The sequence below is a fragment of the Sminthopsis crassicaudata genome, chromosome 2 (genome assembly GCF_048593235.1).
Source record: "Sminthopsis crassicaudata isolate SCR6 chromosome 2, ASM4859323v1, whole genome shotgun sequence".
Classification (NCBI taxonomy): Eukaryota; Metazoa; Chordata; class Mammalia; order Dasyuromorphia; family Dasyuridae; genus Sminthopsis; species Sminthopsis crassicaudata.
In genome coordinates, this window is record NC_133618.1 from 608,961,747 (window position 1) to 608,974,877 (window position 13,131).

Sequence of the window (13,131 nt, forward strand, 5' to 3'; positions counted from 1 at the left end):
AAGGCCACTATATTCAAACAATTCTTAAGATTTTATACTCAGAATAAATCTAACATATGCAAGGCAACAGTAAAATTATTTCAAAATTATTTCAACTTCAATTTTATTTCCATTTCAAAACTATAGTACCTCTTTAAAAAATAGTAAGTTCCCGAAACTCTTAATCAAATGTTGCAGACAAACAATTACCAAGTTTAGCCTTCTTAAATTTTCTGTTCTCTAATTCCATGAAAGCAAACTTGTCAATAATTTTTCTTTCTTCTCTGGGACAATTTTTAGAAACATGCCTAGTTTTCCCACAAGTCCAACAAGTCAGAGAGCCCCGTGTTCAGTTATTTAGCTCTTACTCTATTTTTATTCCTCCCTTCCAATATCTGCAATTATTTCCAATCTTGTTTCCAATCTTAACACACATACTAATTTAAAGTTATTTTAAAATTAACCAGTACTTTAGTTTGTGAAATTTCCTAAAATCTACCTAGATAATTCCATTCAAACTTCTTGAGTAAGCCAGGAAAGAGTTAAGCACCAATCTTTGCTTTACCTTGAGATTTTTTTCTCTGGCAGGATTCCACAAGCCTGAGTTATGATAACAGGCTTCTTGTTTACAGGAGCTTTTCCAGTTTCTCAAACTTTCAATCTATGTTTTTATTTTTATTTTTCCCCCTTCCTCCCCACCTTCCTGCAAAAGCCACTGCAGTCAGCCAGAGACAGAGGGAGAGAAAGATTTTCTTTTCTTGAGAAACCCAAAACTAGTTCCCAAATTACATTACCATGATCTAAGACCAATACATTTTGAGCCACTCTGAAAGAATTACCACTCTGAATGAATTCCAACAATTCAGCCTGATATTTTTCTAAGCCTGCAAAACAGAGGCTGAATTCTTATCTCTACAAGCTTGCTAACTTTTAACAGAACAAAAGCAATGCAAAGCAGACATATACACACAGACAAACACAAAACTCTATTTTCTCCTTTTACATATAGATTTAAGTCTGGTATATCCAAATAGTCCCAGTTTTTTCCCCTTTTATATCGGAAAAGTTCATCCCAGTCTTCAATTCCCTATCTAACGTCCTAATACAAATTTTTGATCTGCTTCTATCCCATTTTACCACCTTGCACCCAGTCCAGGTTTTGGCAGAGGCCCTTTGTTACCCTCACGCCCTGCAGCCACCTGAGAGCCTTCTTAGAAAGTCCTTTCTTTGGGGTCTAAAGCAGTCCCAACACAAAAACAAATTTAGGAGGGTTAATCCCTCAGGGTCTCCCTCAACCCAGCCAATAGACTTTCCAGACTCCCTTACCTCGAGTTTACATGTGTAAATATCTTTCAGGCTGTGATACCAGCCATCAGGACTCTACTTCCTTCAATCTTCAATTCTGCTTTCCACTGAGTATCCCTGCCTTGTTTAAGAGGGGAGGGAGGCTCCTCACACAAAACCAGAGACCATGGAGAAAACTACTCCATGGGCACCTATCCCTGTCCAGGGTTCATACATCTATCTTCCCCCAAAGACCCCCATCCCAGAGAGCTCCAAACTGTTAGGGATGTAGAAGACCCTTACCCAAAAGGACTCAAAAATAGATCACTCAAAATAGAAAGCAGAAAAGATTAAATCACAAGTAAGAGAGCACTGAGAAGGGGAGGAGGAGATAACTAATTGGTTATTGCTATCCAGAGAGATTGGAATAGAAGCTTTCTATTTCCCCAAAATCACCTGATTTCTAGGAAACAGAAAATCAGGCCTGAAGGCTTCAGATATAGCTGGCCAAGGCTCAAGTAAATATGGGCCTGCACATATCATACAGGTCACAGGGGAAACACAGAAACAGAAATAATGAAAATAAAATACAGAAAAAGAATTCACATATTCCTGTAAGTTCTTCACCTTATCTTTCTATTCCACACACAGTCACTCAGCTAACTCCCTTTGGCCACAAGATTTGCCATATCCATATGGATATGGCAAAAATCCAAGGAAAATGGAGAAATGCTTCCTACATGGAGAACCTATCTACCCTATAATACTTCATGGGTCATTGAAAAAATGATCAAAGGAAGAAGCTTCATATCTGAGATTTCAAGAATGAGATTGTAAAAAAGATAAAACAAAGGAAAGATATTGTGTCTAGACTCCTATAGACAAGGACAATAAAAATGAGGAGTGGTATGAGGAACACGATCCCTTCCTCATTACTTGTTGGGTATTTCAAAAGAAGCCACATCCTAGACATTAATCCTATCTCATTTTTCTATATGTTGATCCTCATTTTGGATCCTCATGATCATTTTTGCTCTTCACACATTGATCCCTTATCACTGCAGAAAATGGTCTTGGCTGCTTCTCTACTACTAACAGCACAGTATCTCACTCCCAGAGTAACTTACTTACTGAGTTAAGACTGAGAGGGAGGTATAGTTCAGCTGTTTCATGTTCTTTTCTCCATTCCAAAATGAGAAATAGAAAGTTTTTCCTGAGGACAGAGAAAAATGAAACAAGAGAACTTAAGGCCAATGCATCTAATTGAAGGTCTTGTCCATCCCTATTCTTTCCTGGGACTTCTCTTTCACTATTAGTGTATGTCTTACATTTTCCTCGAGTGAAAAAAAATTGGCAATCATAAGTCAAATTGTTAGGGGGAAAGGGTGGAGAAGTCATCACAGACTTTAAATTTCTTTTTTTCCAAATCAATATCACATCCTTATCTATCCAGGGAAAATATTAACAATTCAACTAATTATAAGGACAGTGTATGAGGCAGCAGGATTTTTATCAGATGAGTAAAATATGCTGTTGATGTTGTTTGAATGGTCTAAGTTCCTGGTAGTCTAGAGGTTAGTGGCTCTAAGAGAGTTGTTAAGAATCCCATTTAAATTGGCCACAGGTTTTAGGAGTGAAAGAATTCACTCATTCCCGAATTAATAATTGCAAAATGAAAATTTATTGCTAGATAGAAATCAATTTACCAAGAGACTGACTTCTGTAGTGACAGATCTATTGGAAAATTGGAGTTTTGCACTGAGAATGCAGTTCTCAGTGGACAGAAAATCCTGGCATCTGAGTGAGCTACTGAAGTCCATCTGCAAAAGACCTTTGTTGATGGAAGCATTATATTGGGTGTCTTGGTAGGGGCTGGGACAGCCCAAACAAGTCAGACCCAGTGGGGGCTGGGATAGCCCAGATATCCTATTGGAATTAACAACACATCAAAGGTGTGCTTTTTGACCAGGATTTCTAATTGAATCAAAGACTCTGGCATCCTGAAAAGATAACTTGTCTGGGGAGGATATGCCTTCCCTAGGAGAATCTGAAAGGGATCACAAATCAATAGGAAATAGTTTTTTAAAGGAACCACAACCCACTTCACTATGAGATCAGATGAGGTAGAGATCATTTCCAGCAGCAGGATCTGAAACTGGTGGAGGAGATAGCATTTGTACTTGAAGGATGGATAGACTGTCATCAGGTAAAGATTGGGTGAAGAGTATGGAAAAAAAGGGATGACATTTAGTACTAGGACAAAAATCATGGTTAGGGGGAACAGGCAATGTATCATACTATAATCAATTTGGCTGCAGCTCTTCTGCTTAGCATTTTTAAATTGTTACTTTTTCATAAAAAGAATGTTATATGTCATAAAGGAAGATGCCACAGACTATAAATGATACAGCTTCTGTTTCCTGTTGAGCTTAAAACATTGAGTAATTTACTCCACTTCCACATTCCCTGGAATAAAGATAAATGGATACTTAACATAGTGCATTATGAATGGTTTTCTTTAAAAAAAAAAAAAAAAAAAAAAGGCATTTTTGAGAGGAAGAAAGTTAAAATATGTTACATTTTTTTTTTTTTTTTAGTTCACCAGGACATGATTACAGCTTCTCAAACTTATCTAAAATAAAAGACAATATATATGTCAACATCTTTGATGAAACTGTGATTGAAAAACATGAGGTAAGGTACAACACTAATATTACTAGTGAATTTTACAATAATTTCTAAGGAAAGTAATCTGAATAAAAACTATTGGCCCTATGTCTTCTCTAACACATCCTTTTCTTATTTCTTCTTCTCTGTGCCTCCCTTCCTGGTGCTTCACACAACTTGATAATTTTTCTTCCTGTCATCTTTGGTATTTAACTTCTTCCTCTTTAATTAACTGCTAGCTGGCAAAAAGCCTAGTGCTAGTGCTTTATGTATCTGGAGGTAACAAAATAAGCCCACCTCCAGTTTGGGGCTGAACATTCATATAGCAGACACACCACTAAGAAAGCAAGGAGCTGTAGGCTTGTATACCTTCATCATTTCTAGACTGAATACTAAAAAATAATACTTTTATACACTTTAATTCTTCTCTTCCCATTGTACAAGGTCTTTGTGGGAGTTATCCCTATACAAATTGAGTACATCTTCACTAAGGATAATGGCCAGGAAAAACAAGCTTTCATGTATTCAGCAGTGGACCACATATTAAACAATCCACAATCCAAGATAAATTTAATAACCAAGTGTAATGTATTTTAAAATCTAGAGTGGTCAAATCATTGTCAATTATTGGCAGAATTGGTGAATTACATACCTAAAATATTATATAAGTGAATGTATAATCATAATTATTTTTCTTATTAGGATCATTGTTTCAAGAGCTGCAGTGGTCATTCATATATAAGAAAAAATTGGCTTGGATCAGTTATTTTCCCTTTCTCAGCTCTTCTGCAACAACCAAAGGTATTAACAAAAGATTATTAGACTAAAAGTACCAAATTTTACTTGAGAAAAATACATCTTTTTTAAAGAATTTTTCACTTCAGCTCTCTGACCAATAGATTTGAAGGAAGCTAAGATGACAGGAGCATGCTTAGGAAGGACATCTCTAGATGGACACAGTTTGAAGTATTTGGCTCTTTTACAGATAAGAGCCAACAATAAAGAATTTTATCCTTTATGGGTTTTTGAAGGATATGTTTCAGGGTTAGGTTAAGAAATTTAATACTAATGGAGTCACAGAAATCTGATTGTAAATAATTCCTCTCTACAAGTATTATTCACTAAGGAAGCAGTCAGTATGGGACCAATCATCAATTACTTTAATTGATTAGTACATTCTCTCTGGCTGGCCTGATTCTTATTAACAGCTCCTTTAGTACCATGGAATACAGAGTCACTATCCCATTTAACTTCACTACTCTGCTAAGTGAAAAATCAACAGAAAGTGCAACATTGTAGCAGAGGACTCCAAAACATATTGGCACAATATCTATTTCCAAATCCCCAGGCTACTATTTAGCCTTTCCCTTACTCTTATCTTGAGGAACTGTCCTGCCATTCCTGGAAGCCTCACTCCCAAAAAGTGTCCATCTGATTTATCCCATTCTAAAATTCCATCCAGTTGCCAGCATCACAAGAATTTGTTTTCTTAGCATTCTCCCTGAAACCAAACCTCCTTCAGTCCCATTGCTACACTCCTAGCTCCTAAACCATCAAAGCACCTCTATGTCCCTGCTTTTGTGGGTTCTCAAAACAATCCTTTGAGACAGGTGGTTATAAACCTTATTTTACAGATAAGAAAATGAAGCTTGCAGTGTTTTAAGTGACTTAATATATTCAAGTCTCAAAGCTAATAAGTGACATAACCAAGGTATATACCTAGATCTAGTCCTCTTTCTATATTATACAGGCTTCCCATTTCTTCCTTTAAAAAAAAAAAATTTACTCTGAGAGGCCAGGAGGCAAGAGAAGAGTAGCTCTAAGAAGTTGTTCTTCTGTGAGGAGGGAGAAAGCCATTTTCCAAGATGGAGGGAGCACAGCCTGTTAGGGCTGCTATGCAAATAAGTAAGCCTGCTCCTCCTCAAGCAGAGGACAGAGTTGAGCTTCTACAGTAGTTGATCACAACATCTGTTAAGAGGATATGTTTGGTATTCTTTCAGATCAGTGGAACTTTTCAAGTAAATATTCCACCACTTTTGCTTGGATACACTTGGAGTAAGACATATGTCTCACCTAAAGAAGATTACAAAGGGCAGAATTTAAAAGAATGTACCTTTTTAAACATTTTTGCTACTATTGAGCCTCAAATATCATCTGTCATCAGTAATACAGAATCTGATAAGGTTGGTTATTCAGTTATTTTATCTTCAAAGAGGGTGGAAGAGATATGGACATTATTTGTTTATTTATAAATTTGTTTTAAAAATATAATAATTATATATCTAGCAATTAACCTTATATCAAATAAATAATAATCCTAGCTTAACCTTTTTCTTTTTGACATTTTCTTTTGAGAATATCTTGGAAGTGATTAATATCTAAGATAACGGTATGAAATATTTAAATTATACTTATATTTATAAATATGATTATAGTTTACAGATGAACCAGATATAACGCTTTTGCAGAGAGCACAGATTTTCAGAAAAAATTGTGAGGCGATGTTTCCAAACAGAAGAATTATTACAACCGTTTTCAATGACGAAGGGACAAATATCTTAGTTACAAGATATATCAGGGCACTAAATCCACCTAAGCAACTACTGGATTTGTTTCTCAGTGATTCTAATGCAACACTTGTAAGTATTTTTTTTAAATACAAAATTTGCATAGTTTTGCTAATATAATAGTTATGCCCTCAAGCAGGCACAAACTTCTGATTGTAAACAAATCAGCAAATGCTCACTATGTACCAGGCCCTGAGCTTTGTACTGTGACAAATGACAAAAAGGTACCTTTCTTCAAGGAATACACATTTGATCAGAGATGATATGAACATAAATAATTATATGCAAATTATATGCAAAATAAACACAAGACACTGGCAGCAAGGAGAATAAAGAAGGATTCATGTAGAAAGTAGTGCTTGAATTGAACTATGAAGGAAGCTAGGATATTTAAGGGATGTTAGTGAGAAGTGCTTTTGAGGAGTAAGGGACAATATTGAAAATCTAGGAATGGAAAATGGAATGTCTTGTCGTAAAAGCAATGAGAAAACCAAATATGGCTAAACTCTAGTTCTAGAAAAAGGCAAACCAGGTTGTGAAGGACTTTAAATGTAAGCAGAGGAGTTTGCATCTGATCATAGAAGCACAAAGAATCACTCAAGTTTACTGTGTAGAAAAGTAGCATGGTCAGTATACATTTTCAGAAATATTGGCAACAGTATGAGAGATGGATTAGAGAGAAGAGAAATCTGAACAGAGGCATCAATAGAGGGTTATTGCAATAGTTTAGTTGAGGAAAGATGGCCAAGTGAAAGAGGTGGATGATTAAGGTAAATGTTGTAGAAGATAATAAGAACTGGCAACTAGTTGGATATATAGGATGAAGGAGAATGAAGAATTAAGGATGATTCCAAGGTTGTGAACCTGGCTGACCAACTTAGCAGGGTCCTTAACAGGAAATAGAGCTAAGTTCATAAATAAGAGTTCATTTTGGTGGAAAGATGAGTTTTACTTGAGATGCCTATGCAACATCCAAATGTCTAAATAGATGGTAATGTGGGACTAGAATTTGAGAGAGAGCCATATATATATAGAGAGAGATAGATAGTTCATATGAGTTGATAACCATGAGAGTGCTGAGAGGAAGAAAACAGTCCAGGAAAGTTTGGGGCTCTACCCATAGCTAGAGGAAAGGCTGTGATGGTGAGTCAGCAAAGGAGGCTGAGGAGTTCCCACATGTAAGAGGAGAACAAGAGCAGTCTCACAGCAGCCTAGAGAAAAGAACATCAAAGAGAAGAGAGTGCTTAACAGTGTCAAAGGCTTCAGAAAAGTCACAAAGATTGAATTCTGAGAAGTATTTATTGGACCTGACGTGAGAAATCCTTGGCAACTTTAGAGGGAGCAGCTTTAGCTTAAGGAGAATGCAGGAAGCTATACTACATAATGTTGGGAAATGAATGAAAAAGAGGAAGGGGAAGGAAAGAGTATAAATGGTATCTTCTAGAAGTTTTCTATAATTTCTCCTCTCAGAATCTACAATGAATATGATAGATATGTGTCTTCCAGGAAAATGGGGAAGAGGAAATTTCTTCCTTAGACTTTTATTTCTTCCTAATTAGAATTAAGAATGATTTTTTTTTTTTTTTTGCAGTAGAAGCCTGAAAGGCCACAGGTTCTAATATGTATCCACATCACTTTAGATGATATAGAAAGTTTTCCTCTCATTACCAAACTAAACTGAGGTCTAGTCCCTGAAAGCCAATATATTGACAGATAAATCTTGAAATGGTATTTGTGCTGGCAGAAAATAATGGGGGGGGGCAGCTAGGTGGCACAGTGAATAGAGCACCAGCCTTGAATTCAGGAGGACCCAAGTTCAAATTTGATCTCAGACACTTAACACTTCCTAGCTGTGTGACCCTGGGCAAGTCACTTAACCCCAGCCTCAGGAGAAAAAAAAAAAAAAAGAAAATAATGGGTATGAATCAGTTTCATATCTCATTACTCTTTATTTGCATACTGGAAGAATTATAGCTGTCCTTTTCCATTCCTTATTTAAGTACTCATTCCTTTTGGGGTACAAACTAATATTCTAATAATCACATTTTCTAACGCAGGATGTAGAAAAATGGATTTAATATCTTCATGGTATATTAAATGAAAGCTTAAAATCTTTGCACTTGTTATAATAGAGAAATTTTATATTATATGAGATTTAATAACAGGTCTATTTAATATGTATATAATTTTCAATCACATATAATATTTGTAATATTATACTTATAGGACATCATTGCTCGATTTGTGTCTTTAATTCCTTGCTTATCGGATACACTGAATGAAAATGACGGTTTTGATATTTGGATGTCACCAGAGGTAATAAGCTGTACTTTTCAACTTAATTAAAATTTGTATAAATATTCTCATATTTCTTTTGAATGTATGTGAAGAATTTGTGATTTTTGTCAATATAGTGAACTCTCTCTACCAAAGCAGATCATAACTCCTTCATGACATAATAAATTCTAAGCTGTTACCTAAGGTACAGTGAGAGGTTAAGTGATTTGTATAAGGTTATACAACTATTCAGTGTAAGAGGTGGATTTCAACCTAGAGCTTCCTAATTCCTGATTCTGTGCTCAACACTCTATCCAGTATATTGATTGTCTCTTGTCTCTACCTCTACCTTCCTTCTTTCTTCTTCCTCTCTCCCTTTTTTTCTCTCCCTCTTCTCTCCCCTCTCTTCCTTATTTTCACACACACATACTTTTTTTCTCTATTTACTATTTCTTTTTTTTTTTTAAGAGCTATTTTATTGCGTTTCATCTCATGTTCAGTGAAAATATTCTATGGATAGAAATTTCTAGGTTCCTAATATCCTCTAGAAATCATTGGTTAAGAGGAATTAAAAGCTACTTGGCAAATTGGCAATAGTAGCCAATTTCAGGTATGGTAACTCTTTTCAGTGCTCCAGAGATTAACACAACCACATAGAACCAAGCTCTGTGCTAATCTCTGAAGCCTGATACAAATGTTAATGATGACATGTGGCTACACTTCCCATCTAAACCAGAATTTGGTATCCTTGAGTTCCTACATATTTTATTGGGAGAATATTGTTTTATTATAACTTTTTATTTACAAAACATATGCATGGGAAGCAAAAATGCAAGCAAACAACAGAAAGAGTAAAAATGCTATGTTGTGGTCCACATTTAGTTCCCACAGTCCTCTCCCAGGGTATAGATGGCTCTCTTCATTACTGAACAATTGGAACTGGTCTGAATCAATTCATTGTTAAAGAGAGCCACGTCAGAATTGATCATCGTGTAGTATTGTTGTTGAAGTGTACAACGATCTCCTGGTTCTGCTCATTTCACTTAGCATCATGTAAGTTCATATAAGTCTCTCCAGGCCTCTCTGAAATCATCCTGTTGGTCATTTCTTAGAGAACAATAATATTCCATAACATTCATATACCATAATTTATTCAGCCAGGGAGAATAATTTTTTAACCAAGATAAATATAAAGGTCACAGCCTAAATACTTTTGAATCTGAGCCATTTGCTAATGGTGGCAAACTATAAGCATGTGGTATGATTCCAAACTCTAGGAGGGAGTCCAGATCCAATATGTACCAAATTGATCTGATTCATTGTAATTTCTCCTAAGTCCTTACAAGTTAGCTAGATAAGAAGCAACTAAGCTAGAAATGAAATACATTTTTTAAAAAAATTAAATAAATATTCTGAAATACACCAAAATAAATATTCTGAAAATAAGATATCAACAAAAAATTTTTTAAATTAATTAATTAATTAATTTTTTTTTTAAATTTTTATTTTATTTTATAATTATAACATTTTTTGACAGTACATATGCATGGGTAATTTTTTACAACATTATCCCTTGCACTTACTTCTATTCAGATTTTTTCCCTTCCTCCCCCAACCCCCTCCCCCAGATGGCAAGCAGTCTTATATATGTTAAATATATTACAGTATATTCTAGATACAATATATGTGTATAGAACCGAATTTTTTGTTGCACAGGAAGACTTGGATTCAGAAGGTAAAAATAACAGTTTACATTCATTTCCCAGTGTTCCTTTTCTGGATGTAGCTGGTTCTGTCCATCATTAATCAATTGGAATTGGATTAGCTCTTCTCTATGTTGAAGAAATCCACTTCCATCAGCATACATCCTCGTACAGTATCATTGTTGAAGTGTATAATGATCTTCTGGTTCTGCTCGTTTCACTCAGGATCAGTTGATGTAAGTCTCTCCAAGCCTCTCTGTATTTCTCCTGTTGGTCATTTCTTATAGAACAATAATATTCCATAACCTTCATATACCATAGTTTACCCAACCATTCTCCAATTGATGGACATCCATTCATCTTCCAGCTTCTAGCCACTATGAAAAGGGCTGCCACAAACATTTTGGCACATACAGGTCCCTTTCCCTTCTTTAGTAGTTCCTTGGGGTATAAGCCCAGTAGTAGTATGGCTGGGTCAAAGGGTATGCACATTTTGATAACTTTTTGGGCATAATTCCAGATTGCTCTCCAGAATGGTTGGATTCTTTCACAACTCCACCAACAATGCATCAGTGTCCCAGTTTTCCCACACCCCCTCCAACATTCATCGTTATTTGTTCCTGTCATCTTAGCCAATCTGACAGGTGTGTAATGATACCTCAGAGTTGTCTTAATTTGCATTTCTCTGATCAATAGTGATTTGGAACACTCTTTCATATGAGTGGAAATAGTTTTAATTTCATCATCTGAAAATTGTCTGTTCATATCCTTTGACCATTTATCAATTGGAGAATGGCTTGATTTCTTATAAATTAAAGTCAATTCTCTGTATATTTTGGAGATGAGGCCTTTATCAGAACCTTTAACTGTAAAAATTTTTTCCCAATTTGTTACTTCCCTTCTAATCTTGTTTGCATTAGTTTTGTTTGTGCAGAAACTTTTTAATTTGGTGTAATCAAAATGATCTATTTTGTGATCAATAATGGTCTCTAGTTCTCCCTTGGACACAAACTCCTTCCTCCTCCACAAGTCTGAGAGGTAAATCATCCCATGTTCCTCCAATTTATTTATGATTTCATTTTTATGCCTAAATCTTGGACCCATTTTGATCGTATCTTAGTATGTGGTGTTAAATGTGGGTCCATGCCTAGTTTCTGCCATACTAATTTCCAGTTTTCCCAGCAGTTTTTGTCAAATAATGAATTCTTATCCCAAAATTTGGGATCTTTGGGTTTGTCAAAGATTAGATTGCTATTTTTATTCACTATCTTGCCCTGTGCACCTAACCTATTCCACTGATCAACTAGTCTATTTCTTAGCCAGTACCAAATGGTTTTGGTGACTGTTGCTTTATAATATAGCTTTAAATCAGGTACACTTAGACCACCTTCCTCTGACTTTTTTTTCATTAGTTCCCTTGCAATTCTCGACCTTTTATTCTTCCATATGAATTTTGTTGTTATTTTTTCTAGGTCATTAAAATAGTTTCTTGGGAGTCTGATTGGTATAGCACTAAATAAATAGATTAGTTTGGGGAGTATTGTCATCTTTATTATATTCGCTCGGCCTATCCAAGAACACTGAATGTCTTTCCAATTATTTAAATCTGACTTTATTTTTGTGGCAAGTGTTTTGTAATTTTGCTCATATAATTCCTGACTCTCCTTTGGTAGATATATTCCCAAATATTTTATACTATCGACTGTTATTTTGAATGGAATTTCTCTTTGTATCTCTTGCTGTTGGATTGTGTTGGTAATGTATAAAAATCCTGAGGATTTATGTGGATTTATTTTGTATCCTGCGACTTTGCTAAAATTCTGAATTATTTCTAAAGGATATCAACAAAATTGAAAGTGAATAACCAAGTAATAAATAACCCTAATTGTTTTTCAAAAAAGCAACCAAATAGATTGACTTACTTTTATTTTTTTTAAAACCCAGAGGAAAACCAAATTACTAGTATATAAAAAAAGAAAAGAACCCACAACAAAAGAAAAAAAATGGAAATTACTAGAAACTATTTCATCATATGATTCCATAGCTAGCATTTTAAATTAAATGAATATCTATAAAACTATAAAATATTCAGACTAACTGAACAAAAAATGGAAAATTTAAACAACCCATACTCAGAAAAAGAAATTGAACAAACCATTATTAATTAGCCCCTAGAAGAAAGAAAAATAGGATTTACAAGAGAATAATATCAAGCATTCAAAGAAAAATTATAATACTTTATAAACTGAAAAATTGGAAAAGAAGAGATCATACCATATTTCCTCTATGACATAAATATGATCATGTTATCTAAACTAGGGAGAACTAAAATGGAGAAAAAGAAAACTATCTTCCATTTTTTCTATTGAAAATTGATGCAAAAATTTTAAATAAAATATTAGCAAAGAAAATACAGCACCATATCAAAAATTATACAATATGACTAGGCTAGATTTGTAAAAAAAACAAACAAAGCAAAATAGGCCACACTATAAACAAGAACAATAAAAAGCATATCAGTAAATGCAGAAAAAACTTCTTATAGGATACCCATTCTTACTAAGAAAACAAACTAGAAAACATAGTAATAAAACGGGTTTTCCTTAATAAAGTATCTTTCCAAAATCAAAAGATAGCATAATGTATAATGGAGA

General features: G+C 34.7%; 1 protein-coding gene across 3 annotated transcripts in view; it reads left to right on the forward strand.

The window, feature by feature from the left end:
- Positions 1–13,131, forward strand: part of CC2D2B (coiled-coil and C2 domain containing 2B) — a 150,127-nt gene that overhangs the window by 105,953 nt on the left and 31,043 nt on the right. For all 3 annotated transcript variants that reach the window (XM_074295942.1, XM_074295941.1, XM_074295944.1), the window contains 5 exons: positions 3,861–3,957; positions 4,633–4,731; positions 5,931–6,113; positions 6,366–6,569; positions 8,724–8,813. In XM_074295942.1, coding sequence (XP_074152043.1) covers positions 3,861–3,957; positions 4,633–4,731; positions 5,931–6,113; positions 6,366–6,569; positions 8,724–8,813 — 673 coding nt within the window. The remainder of the gene's footprint in view (positions 1–3,860; positions 3,958–4,632; positions 4,732–5,930; positions 6,114–6,365; positions 6,570–8,723; positions 8,814–13,131) is intronic.